This window comes from Python bivittatus, unplaced genomic scaffold (assembly GCF_059951505.1).
Source record: "Python bivittatus isolate LINGU-HERP-01145 unplaced genomic scaffold, Pbiv_v1 ctg000690_np1212, whole genome shotgun sequence".
In the NCBI taxonomy this organism is placed as follows: domain Eukaryota; kingdom Metazoa; phylum Chordata; class Lepidosauria; order Squamata; family Pythonidae; genus Python; species Python bivittatus.
In genome coordinates this window covers 21200001-21212707 of record NW_028277096.1, presented here as the reverse complement: position 1 = coordinate 21212707, position 12707 = coordinate 21200001, and the positions used below count along the sequence as shown (strand labels likewise).

Below are 12707 nucleotides of genomic sequence, written 5' to 3'. Positions count from 1 at the left end.
GTTGCTAGTCCCTCCAGCTGGTGAGAGATGCTGGTAATTGCAGTTCAAGAACATCCAAAGGGCTACATACTGTCCACTTAGAGCAGTGTTTCTCGGCCTCAGCAACTTTAAGATGTGTGGACTTCAAATCCTAGAGTTCTCCAGCCAGCATGCTGTGTTTTGAACTGAGGATCAAATTAGCAAAGTGTGGTTGAGGCCGCACATCTAACATATGGGGGGGCTCAGCTGTAGAGGAGTACAGAGATAACCTTGAAGGAAGAATGCAAGAGCCATTAAGTAAATGACAGCCTTGTCTTGGGAAAGAAGAGGTGAGAAAGAGACTCAACATAACTCCACCTTGATTCTGTTTGGTATAAGAGAGGGCAGAGGGATCCTCTGGCAGGCTTTCAAGATCTGTTATACCCTACAATAGTAGAGTAGTGTTCCTGAAATCCATGCTCTAAACCTTTCCTGACCTGGCCTACCTTGAAAGGCTGACATCAGCAGAGTGTAGCTCTGAACCAGGGATAATCCTGGCTGCTGAGTGCATTTGGCACCTGAGGGTACATTGCAGCACTCTCATAAAATGGCCGCTAAAGCTGGGCCAAGCATCCAAAGAGAGGTTTGCTTGCACAAAGTGTTGAGGCAGCTATGTCTTCCAAAAAGGGTGGGCTGCTTCCAAGGCGTTCTCAGATGGTCTCTGCGTGTGTGTGTACGTGCACATGGCTACTCCACTTCATTTGCCTTCCCTGCAGTCCAGGAGGCTTCACTTTCCCAAGGCCATCTGGGGGAAAGCTGTCCTGCTAAGCAACTCTGGAGGCACACCTGCCTTATCACCAGGAGCTTCATTAAGAGCCCGTTCACATGCTTTGCACGGCCGTAACAGTGCAAGAGGAGGCAAGGCCAGCCACTGCATTCCTAAGATGCCACCCTCTACCTATCCAGAACACTCTCTTTTCCCTCTGTCCTTTTAAGTTGGCAAGGAAGTAGGCTTTCAGAAGAATCCATGCCATTTCTCTTTCTTTCATCAACGGTTATCAGGCAGGGCTGAGGACCAGGGTTTTCCTGTAAATCGATGTGATGCTGGACTTGGCTTTATTTGCCAGCTTCCAGTCAAATGGATTTAATTGAAGGAAGCTTTAAAAAAAATCTTAAAAGCCAGGCAGAACAGAGCGCCCAGCAAATGCAAAAGGCAGTGTCTAGGAGTAGCTGGTGCGTAGGAGGGCCAGACTTTAGATAAGAGCCCTTGACACCTTGGTTCCACTTTGGCAGCAGATCTAAATTTCCCGTGGGACATAGTTCTTCACGTGAAATCTGAATTGGCCTGTAAGATTTTTTTAAAAGGCACTTTCTTCTCTCTCTCTCTTTTTTTAATTCAGAAAAACACAAAAAGTATTGTGTAGTTCCGCATGCACCTATCAATAGTGGTCATCTCCTCCTGTTGCTTTCCAACAGTTATCCTTTAGTACAGGGTTCCTCAACCTCAGCAACTTTAAGATGGGTGGACTTCAACTCTCAGAATGCTGGCTGGGGAATTCTGGGAGTTGAAGTCCACCCATCTTAAAGTTGCTGAGGTTGAGGAACCCAGCTTTAGTGGTAGAGTGCCTCTAACCACATGGGTTCGGTAGAGCAGTTGGGGCAAGCTGTGAGTGAGCATTCGCTCCTCTTCTATATATGTGTCCAATCTGCTTTTAGTGGCATCTTTTGGCCATCAGTCCCATAGGTTCATGTGCACATTGCAACATGGAATGTTTTTCCTTTTATCTGTGGCTTGCTGTGGTGTCACACAGGTTAACCAGAACAGGGATGCCTTACTTCTTCAGACCAGCAGTTTGTACATTTGCTGAAATATCCCCCACCTTTTACTGTCTTAGCTCATCCCATTATAAATAGATGTGGTAAGGATGACAAGCGTCATGAGCTCTGTGAGAGAGTTGGTTTGGGGGCTTCTTCTTGGGGGGGAGGTGGACGAAAATCTTTTCTGCTGAAAGGGTGAGTTGGATGGTGTGACTCAGAGGTTGGGGCTGCAGCTGGGACTCTGTTTTCAGTGTAGATGAAATGAGTGGACTCGATGCCTGGAAAAAAGGTGGAGACGAGAACATTTTCAAAAACTTCCCCAGGATTTAAAAAGATCTTTTTCACAACAGACTACTAGCAGGTCACAAGCAGAGGGGTTATGCGGCTCTTTTTTTACTTTAGAGCTTATGATATTAGGGAAAAAAATTTTTAAAAGTCAACAACTGTCCTCCCGCCTCCCCATTAGATATTAAGGTGTCACAGTCCTGCCCTTTCTTCTGTTTCTGCTGTTTTGAGCACAAAACTGGCATGGGACAAAAGATGGTGATTAAATAAGAAGTGTAGCAAACTAAGTTAATGTATTTATTAGATTTATTTACCATCTCAATTCGTGAGGCAAAGAACAATATTCTACCATATAATTAAGTCTATGATACAGTATAATGCACCTTGATGATAAACTGGTTTTGCTGGTATTGGTGATTCCACACTGATCAGGCCAAGTTTTTGCCAGCTTCCAGAAGTCCATGAGAATGGGAGCCCCACAAAGAATGTCCACAGCCAGTCCCCTTAATATCTCACCTTCTGATGGGTAGAGATGCTTAGCAGCTGTTTCCTGGCCATTCAGATCAGATAGGAGAAACTATATGGGAAAGGCAGTCTCTTAACCTTATATAGTGTTCCAAAGCCATGTGAGGCCTTATAGGTAACGACCAGCACCTTGAATTGTATCGGCCTATTACAGGTAGTCCTCGAGTTATGACCATTCGTTTGAAGTTACGACGGTGCTGAACGAAGGGACTTATGACCGGTCCTCAAAGTTCCACCTGTTGCAGTACCCCCATGCTCACGTGAACAAAATTCAGGTGCCTGGCAACCAGCTCACGCTTACAATCAGTTGCAGTGTCCCATAGTCACGTGATCACCATTTGCTTCCTTCCTTGCTGGCCGGCTTTCCCCTAGCAAAGTCAATGGGAAACTGGCAAGGAAGGTCACAAGTTGCTGGGGTAAGTCTTCCCCCGCATGGCCTTTCTTTGCTCACACACACCGCACCCTCCTTCCCCCCTTCGCTCTTACACACCCTGCACCCTCTCTCCCTGGCCTCCCTGTGCTCGCATACATGTACCCCGCACCCTCTTTCCCCAGCCTCCCTGTGCTCACACACACGTACCTTGTACCCTCTTTCCTCAGCTTCCCTGTGATCATGCACAAGCATGCATGCATCCCGCTACCTCATTCCCTGACTTTTCTGAGCTCACAACGCACTGAGCACCCCCTCCCCTGACTCACGTGCAGCCTGCGCTGGGCTTTCCAGGGCCTCCCCCACCCCTCTGTGGCACCCCTGCAGTCCTTACCTGGGACTCCCTCCACTTCCTGCTTAATGGCCCACACATCTTGGTTTACCACAACAACCAGGATTGCTTGGATTGCCATTGCTAAGTGATACAGTCATGTAACATCGTGCTTTACTATGGCATCGTTTAGCAACAGCAATCCCAGTCCCAGTTGCAGTCGTAACTCGAGGACTACCTGTATTGCTCTGTATTGTAACATGGCTGCCATGTGACTGCCCAGTAAGCTTGCAGGCTGCTGCATTTGGAACCTGCTGCAATTCCTGGATAGTCTTCAAGGGCAGCCCCACATAGAGCAAATTACAGCAGTCCAGCTGCAAGATGACAAGGGCACGAATGATCCTTCTCAGCCCATCCTCTTCCAGACAAGGGTGCAAGTGATGCACCGGCCAGAGCTCTAAGAAGACTGCCAGATTGCCATGAAAGGCCCAGCAATCAAAGCATTAAAAGTGTCACAATTCGCAGCTCCAACGCTGCTTTCTTCCACTCCAGTGGGAAGGTTTTGCCACTCCCGATGGCAAGCAAGCAGGACTCGATACGTCTGTTCACTGCCTGTACTCAATCTGCCTTCTTTCACTCAGCCTGCAGAAGGAGCTTTTGTCTTGTTTGGGCCTAATTTATTCCATTAATAGCCAGTGCAAAAATGCAGCCAGTCCTCCAAGTTTCAAATCATTTATTCATCTGAGCACAGGTGACGATTAATGGTCAGGTTGTAAGAGTGAAAAGGGCGCCCACGTTTAGATAATTACCGCTATCAGCTATTTGATAAATACTCCAGCAGGGGATCTGGTTCGTGGGATCACATGTTCTCCGTGCATTCTGTTTTGCAACCTCATGGCATGTGACTCGGCTAATTCAGGGAAAGTTCATTTCTAGTACACACAGGGCAACCTTTTATTTTTCCCTTCAGTTAGCAACACGAAGCCAAAACAAAGGGCCATTTTTACAGTGGAAAACACATTTGTTTTTCCTTACTTTTTTTTTTTTTAATTACATCATCAAACCCAAGAAGCTGCTGCAAATTAGTTGCTTAGCCAGGAAGAAGAAAGTCATTCTGGCTTGTTTCCAGCTCCTTGCTTTCGGTGCACTGTCAGATTTCCACCCATTTAAACTCATTCTTTTGTGCTCCCTGAAAATCGCGTTCCTAAGAGGGGGCTGCTTCCTCCTCGCCTCGCAGAATTTCTCCATCAATCCTATAGAGCCAGCCACAGTGTGACAAGGCATTCGCTTCATCAAAAGTTAAAGGTGGTTTTTCCACTCCCCCCTCAAGGCAGCATTCCCAAATGTGCTGGGAACGTATTTCCTAGAATCCCCAAGCAGCACAAAGGAAACTGGATTAAATCAAGGAGGTGCGGGGATCTCTTGTGCGCCTTGCAGAGAATCAGCCAGATTTTTACCTGGCTGTTACAACCCGGGCCGCATGACGCCAATTGTTCCGTCTGCACTGGGTACTCCAGGCATTGTAGGAGGAGAGCTGTGTTAGCAAAAAATCAGATGCACTTTTTCCAACTAATATATTTTATTAGAAGGCACGAGCTTCTGATAAAAGGTGCTCCCGGATTCCTGCTGATTTGTTGCTCATTACCAATAGAGGTGAAATCTGTTGCTTATTCCAGGGAACCTTTCACTTTATGGTGCCGTGCCGTGACCCCCTAAACTAATAAGCGAATTGGTGTGACATTTGCCCCCACCCCTTTCCATCCTATGATCATAGCCTCACTCCGATTAACTAAACAGGGCTTTTGCTCTGCCTGGACAAGCTGGTTGTTAGCTTGTCCAGGCAGAGTGGGATCACAGCCTGGCAGCGATCCCGTGGTGCATGCGCAAAGCAGACTCATGCACCAAAGCTGGAGCTTTGTCAGAATGGAACGCGCTTTCCTTCCACCACCTTTGCGCTCGCAGCCACACTTCTGCGCTAGCTCCGCCTGCTCCTGAGCGCCACCAAAGGTGACTTATCCCAGATTTGGGGGACCTTCCTGGGCTCCTTCCAGAGAGGCATCATGCAGGGCCCTGCCCGTGAGCCGGCCCCAGGCAGCCAGAGCACTGCATCTCTTCTGTTTCTTGCAAGAGGATGATGCAGTGGGAGATTTTTCTTCTGCACCCGGTATATCATCTGCGCCTCCTTCATATTACCCCGGCTTTTGCACAGATATACAAAGTACAGACCTCCAAAAGTGGCTGAATTAGACATCCATGCAGCTCCAGCCAGCATGGCAAAAAGCTATTTTTGTGGGATTTGTGGAAATGTCATCCGGCAACATCTGGAGGGCCACATGTGAATGGGTGTGGCATTATCAGTCTGATCCCCAATGCACTGGCACATGCTCCCCAAGGGAAGCCCACTGGCATGTATCGTTGCTTGCCTTTGTCAAGCCACAAAGACTTGGTTCTTTCTGCAAAGTCTTTGAGGCATAAAAGTTGCTGGCTCTTTTTCTGTGGCTCCTGGGGTTTTTAAATTACGTTTGTTTATCTTTGCATGTTTGCACTGGTTGTAAAATACTCTTTTAGGACTGGACCACACGTCGTTTTGGGGACCAAAAGGTTGCAGAGTGAAAATGCGTAACCGTAGCTTGCACCTGCTTATGATGGGGGCGGTTCCCCTCCGTTCCAGCTTTCATTCGGCCTGTTTGTGATCTAAGTTTATTTTTTTCGCACCACGTAAGACTAGTAAATGGTCTAATATGTTGATATCTCCCCCCCCCCCCGACATGCCTCCCATGTTTAAGCTTCCTCCTCCCCTGCACCATGTAACCTGGCTGGCTTGCTTTGAGTCACTTGAGGCCACTTCCTCCTAAGGGGACTATTCTGCGGTGCATCTGTGCCTGGCTTGTGGGCTATGTGGCCAATTTATGAAGACATGCTTGAATGGGTGGGGCTGCTTTTCTGAGCAGGTGGTGCTTTACTTCTCTCCTGATTTCTTATTCTTGCCAATGAGGGCTGTGTTATTTCGCTCCCGCTCAAACACTCCTCTTACGTGGACATCTGCTTAGAATTACTTCCCCAACCTCTCAGCTCTTCGAGGTAGGCCAAGCCAAGGAGCAGACCCCGCAGGGATTCCAGGAATATTCTTGTGGTCAGGTCTGTTAATGGAATCTTAAAGGTCTGTCTCAAAGCTTCACTGCCCCTTTTGAAGGACCTCAAGGTCAAGGCAAGGCTGGTCCGAGTCTCTTTCTCATCCTTTTTCCTTTCCCAAGACTGAGCAGCCATTTTCTGTCCCCCTCTTCCTTCTCAAGGCCAAAGCCCCATTCCTCTACACAACCTGGGATTTTGCAAATGGCCTCGCCAGGGATAATGGAAGTTGGAGTCCATCCTCTCTGGAGAGCATTTGGCTGGTTTTGAAACTGAAAGGCGATGACATCTATCTGTAGGCAGGACCACCCAGCCCGCAACCCAGCTGATGCTCCCTGGCTAGAAGGAGCTTTAATCTTATGGGGATTTAAGCCTAGCAGAAGCATAAGGTCCCCCTGTCACCCTTTACAAACAGCCCCCCCCCCAAACCAGTTGATTTCTCTCTTTGGGGAAGGGGGAGGCTTCAATGGGCAAAATAGATCCACGCAGTGTGATGGCATCATGACACCTTGGCCACCCCTTCTGTCATGTAGGACCAACCTAAAGAAATGGTTCTCGTCCCCCAGAAAATTGACTGCCCCTCCCTTTCAGACTCTTGAGCTAGTGATCTGAGCACTGCTCCACTGGTGCATTGGCTTTCTCATTCAAATGGGAATTTCCACCTTTCAGGCCCAAGGACTTTCTCCATTCCTGCAGATGACCCCCCAGGGGTCATAATGTGAAGATAAACCACGAGGATGTTTGTGGTGGCGAGTATTTTTTGTAGACTTCTTTCTCAAACAGAACAGAGAGATGTGTCTATATTAAAACAAACCCGATGATCTGGCGAGCAAACACAAAGGAGCCGCCATTGTCCTCAGCAGCTGCAAGGAAAACAAAGGAAAACCCAACAGCTCTAGAGCGGCTTGAAAAGGGGCACCCATAAAAGAATTTGTCACTCGGCTGCAGCTGGAGGGAAGACATCTGCCTGTGGCCGAGGTGCGTCCCTCCTCCGGACAGCTGTCCAATTGTTTGCTGCACCTTTCCTGCGATTTCAATGCACGGCTTGAATCCAGGCCAAGCTTCCTGTTCCGTTAACCTTTGATTAGCCAGATGGCCGGTGCTGATTTCTGTGCGGGTGTCACGCCCCCAAAGGTGTGGGTTAACCGCCAGGGTGACACAGGCTGGTTTTGCCCAGAGGCGCCAAAAAAAAAAAAAAAAAAACACCCTCTTTCTCCCGCCTGGCAGAAATAGAGCTTTGGCCCGGCTGGGAACGGTTTCCCGTTGTTCTTGGCCTCAGTGATCTGACTAAGAGAGGGTTTGCTGGGGCTCGACACCGACCTTGTCTGGAGTCCAAATGCTTGGGTTTTGTGCTGGGGTGGGAGGGAGGCTCTTCTGCTCACCGGTCAAGCTGGATGGTCCATTTGAATGGCTGCAGTGTAGCGCATCCTTTGCCCATGCTCGCCCCCTTGGAAAGGGGCTTGTCTTCCTGGTCCCACCCCTGCAAGGCTTTGGGGGACGTAATATCAGAAAGGCAGCGCGTGGCGATGAGAACTGGGCAGGGCAGCCAAGGTGTATCCCTGTGGGTGCTGCAAGGAGGAATTAAAAGTCTCCGAGTGCTTTCTCGCTCCCTCCATGGGGTGGGGGGGGCAGGGGGCAGCCTCCCGGCCACTGCAGAAAAAGGGTGTCTGAGTGGGCGGCCATCGCTGCTCCTTGCAGCTTTCCTTCACACGTTGTGGTTGATGATGCTTGTCGCGTGCTAGCCCTTCCTGTGCTCCCTGACATCACCGCGGTATCATCCTGCCCTGTCTTGAGTCAGAGGTCAGGATTTCGGAGTGGTTAAAATTCGTCAGATGATGGATGACCTGTGCCATAAACTAGTCTTGATGAGCATCTAGTTGGTCATACTAGCGTGCTCTGCAATTTGATATAGTCTGCCACGTGCTAACCTTTTGCCCCCCTACACCCATCTAATGCTTCTACCCTCCTTTTAGATTCCTTTGAGATATGTCCTTTGTTTTACATCCTTTAGCTTTTTATTGTTATCGTTATGGTTGGTCGCACAGTTGGTCAGATGGGTAGACTGGGTTTGGCATTTTTATCCCCCTACTGAGCCCTTCCCAAGGACCCGGGATAGACAGATGTGATGGTCTGGTGGCGTTCGAGGTATCATCGCAGGATGGGAGCTGTTCCAAGTCAAGCTGCCTTTTGCAACGGGCTGATGGTGATTTTGTCAATGCCAATGGTCTTCAAAGGGTGCTCTTGGGATTGCCCCCAAAACGCCTATGACTATTGGGACTATCTTTGCTTTCTTTTGCCATAGTCGTTCTATTTCTATTTGCAGGTCTTTTTTTATTATTATTATTATTATTATTATTATTATTATTATTATTATTATTATTTAGACTGATGTATTTTCTCTGCTTTCTAACTGACTGCACCCCACCCTCCTTATGCTGGTCTTTGACCGTAATAAAAATTTGATTTGATTTGACGGAGCGAGGCCTTTTCATTTTGCCAAGTTGGGTGTTCCTGATTTTAAAACTTGCTAGGGCTTATGGACTCAACCTTCAAGGCTGAACTACCCTAGAAGCAGATTTTTCTCCCCCCGGAACACTAAAAGTTAGTGTTAGCAGTACGTTAGCAGCAAAAATACCTGTTGTTTCCACAAAATTATTCCAATGATTTTCAGATTGCCCAGTCCAGAAACTCTAGATTTTTGTAGGACCCTCTCTGCCTGATCAGAACAGAGCAGCTCCTTCACGCAACTGTTTAGTGCATTTAACAAAACAAAACATGGTCATTCTTGGCAACGGTGTAGACTGCAGAGACAAATGTATGGAAGACGTCTTTTGCCGCAGATATTCGTTGTGTCTGCAGAATGGCAGGTGGTGAGTGATGAGTCCCAGGGATCGGTATCCCGTGTCTCAGGCTGGGCCCTCTGAGGTTGGAACCTAATGCTGCCTTCGCTTAATTGAGTTTCATGGGCTTGTAGTAAACATACGATGAGATCATAGCGCAGCAGCGCACACCAAGCTCAGTGGAGAAAAGGGGAGACGCAAAGATGATAAACATGACCAGTTTTATTGAAATGTTTGAAAAATCTTGGTTTCCACCTAATTATACTCTCTTCAGAGAGCTAAAAATAAAACGGTTTTTATTTGCCCGATGCAAAGCTCACTGATTTCAGCGGCAGAAATACGCCGGGCCGCTACTAAGATGTCTCTCCTACAACCTGGTTTTTTTTTCCTCCCGGGTAATTAATCTAGGCCAGGAGATAACTTTATCATGACAGGGCAGGGGTGGCACAGCTCGGAGATGTTGGACTCTGAACTTCATGGCCAAACCATGCGGCGTCCTCCCCATCTGTAGATGGTGACCCTTCTGAGGTCACTTGCTTCAAAATGTAATAAGTCCATCCTGGTCCCTGTGAGTCCCCTTCCAGCATCCCACCTTGAGTCAAAGAAAGCTAGATTTTTGTCTCCCCATGTCATTTTTTTCCTATCACTATTCCATATGATTGCAACCTTAACGTTTCTTCAGTGCATGTAAATATCCTCAGTGCCCCAAGGGACGTCTTGCCTCTCGCTTAAGCCCTCTTCCTGTCTCAATCATCACTAAAATTGAAAGTCAGAAGGAGTTGGGTATCACCTTTTCTGACTAACAGATTAATTTAAAAGGCAGAAGCTTCACAAAAGCTTCTGCCTTTTAATAAATTTGTTAGTCAGACGAGGTGCTACCCAACTCCTCATTTTTTGACTAACGCGGTTCTCCTCCTGCAGCATTAGAAATGAAAATATGCTGTCCTGCTAAGAGGTTAGAGCGGTGTTTCTCAACCTCAGCAACTTGAAGATGCGTGGACTTCAACTCCCAGAATTCCCCAGCCAGCATGCTGGGGCGTGAAGTCCACGCATCTTCAAGTTGCTGAGGTTGAGAAACACTGGGTTAGAGGAAGACTTGGGCAGCTGGCGAAGTTCCCTGGGTGGGTTTGAACCACTTACTTTCTCTCAGCCCTGCCTAGCTCACAAGGGTGTTGTTGTGGGGAAAAATGGAGGAAAGGCAGGATGTAAATCTAAGAAATAAATAATATCTTTTGCCTTGAAAAAAAGCAAGTTGGGAGATTGAACAGTGAGGAGCTTAAGCATTTAGTAAATGAAAAATCAAGGAAAGAAAGAAGTGGAAACAGGTTTTTATGTTCTTGTTTTTTCATTTAGTAGCTGCAGCAGATGGCTGTCATTCCCCCCACAGTCCCTGAAATTCATCTGTGAAGGAAAAAGTAGAGCCACCTCCAGTGGAGGTCCTGGGTTTCTCCTGGGCTCCTTGGAGGAGTGGCAAATAAATACATAAGAGTTTTTTTAAAAGATCCATGTTTGAAATAAACCCTCCTTCCTCGTGGTTTGTAGACATCTCCAGTTTGCCTTCTGCGGAGGCCTTGGTGAATCGGGAGGGGTGTCTTTTTGGTCAACTGTGGATCATCTGAACCCACACTGGCTGTCTTGCTGCTTGGAGAGGGTGGCCAAGCAAATAATGATGTATCCGCAGTTCAGGGAAAACGTTATTGAGAGAAGAAAGTGAGGATTTTCTCTGACACTCTCCTGTCTTCTTCTGCATTTTCTCCTCCAGGGTGCTGGGACAGCCATCGGGGAGCTGCCTCCCTACTTCATGGCCCGGGCAGCCCGACTGTCCGGAGCCGAGCCGGATGATGAGGAGTACCAGGAGTTTGAAGAGATGCTAGAGCACGCGGAGGCCGCACAAGTAAGGACATCTGGGGCACAAAATCATGTCAGTGGCTCCTGGCGCACACAGACACACCAGTGGTGTTATGGTACCACTAAAGTTGTTTTATATGAGAGTTAGTGTGAGGCAGTGGTTAAGGCATTGGAGGGTGCCAAAGGGACTTGGGTTCTCAGCCACAGAAGCTCCCTGGGGGTCTTTGGGTCAGTGACCTTCAGTCTGGGGGGACTTTGGGCTGGTGACCTTCAGTCTGGGGGGACTTTGGGCCAGTGACCGTCAACCTGGGGACTTTGGGCCGGTGACCATCAACTTGGGGGACTTCAGGGCAGTGACTGCCAACCGTCAGCCTGGGGGACTTTGGGCCAGTGACTCTCAGCTCCAGGGCTAGGTGGGGTAGTGGGGAAGAGGTGCTGCACTTGGAGTGGAAACTCTGTCCCCCCTCAGCCACAGAGGCTCCCCAGAGAACGTTGGGCCAGTCGATCTGTCTCAGTCCAAAAGCCAGCGAAAGAGCTGGACAAGGAATGGGGAGACCCAGGTACAGGTTCTCCCTTAGCCACAGAAGCTCCCTGGGGGACTTGGGCCAGGGATTCTTTCTTAGCCCAGCCTACGTCACAGGGCTGTTGTTGTGGGGCAAAATAAGAGGAGGAAGGCTGTGGACACCACCTTGAGCTCCTAAAGAAATGCAGGATGTAAATCTAAGAAATAGGAGACCTAGTGTGGTGTAATGGGGAAAATGTTAGAAAATCCATGTTCAAGTCCACCGTGAATCACAGAAGCTCATTGGCTGACTGTGGGCCCATCACTCTCGGCTCTCAACCTCACAGGGTTGTTGTTGGAGGAAAAATGGGAGGAAGGATCACTGTGTTCACCACCCTCAGGACCTGAATAAAAGGTGGGATATAAACCAAATAAGCAAACGAGCCAATAAATACGAGCATCTGTTCAGGATTACTTTCTGAAAGAAAACAAATAGCGGAGACCGTTGAATTTGCTTATCTAGGTCAGGGACAGGGAGAGAAGATCTCTGGGTAAGATGGAGTAAAGGAAGAAGAAGCATTTTTAATAGTGTAACCCTCCTGCCATCTCAGAAATGACGTTTTCCCTCTTCAAAAGGCTACTGAAATCAAGAAGGATTTCAGGGGAGAGAACAGCCATTGATTGGGGTCTACGCGGTGGTGAGCAGAGCTTTTATAAGCTTCCTGTCCCAAGATGCTATTTTGTACCTGCTTCCAGTTAAAACCTTCCCAATTTAAAGACGCCTGATCCTTCCGTATCCAGGTTTCTGTGTTCATCAGGTACATTTTTAAAAATTGGGAATATTCGGGCCTAGGAGTTTTGGGCTTTGAGTGTCCATTTTGTCTTGATTTTTAGAAGGCAGGGTTTTTTTGGAATTAATGTAACCTAGAGGAAGGAAGGAGGAAGGGAACAAGGGACAAAGTAATGGGAGAGGTTAGGAAGCCTTATGGTGGCCTGGCGACTTAATCTTAGCTGCTTCAAGAAACTAGAAACCCTCTGATTTCTGGGTTCCTTAACTTCCACCCTCCAGGAACAACTAAAGTTTTGAGGCCTTTGCAGCAA

At 48.0% G+C, this 12707-nt stretch overlaps 1 protein-coding gene across 3 annotated transcripts in view; it reads left to right on the top strand.

The window, feature by feature from the left end:
• Positions 1–12707, top strand: part of VMP1 (vacuole membrane protein 1) — a 116172-nt gene that overhangs the window by 51727 nt on the left and 51738 nt on the right. For all 3 annotated transcript variants that reach the window (XM_088152514.1, XM_088152513.1, XM_088152515.1), the window contains one exon: positions 11019–11150. In XM_088152514.1, coding sequence (XP_088008640.1) covers positions 11019–11150 — 132 coding nt within the window. The remainder of the gene's footprint in view (positions 1–11018; positions 11151–12707) is intronic.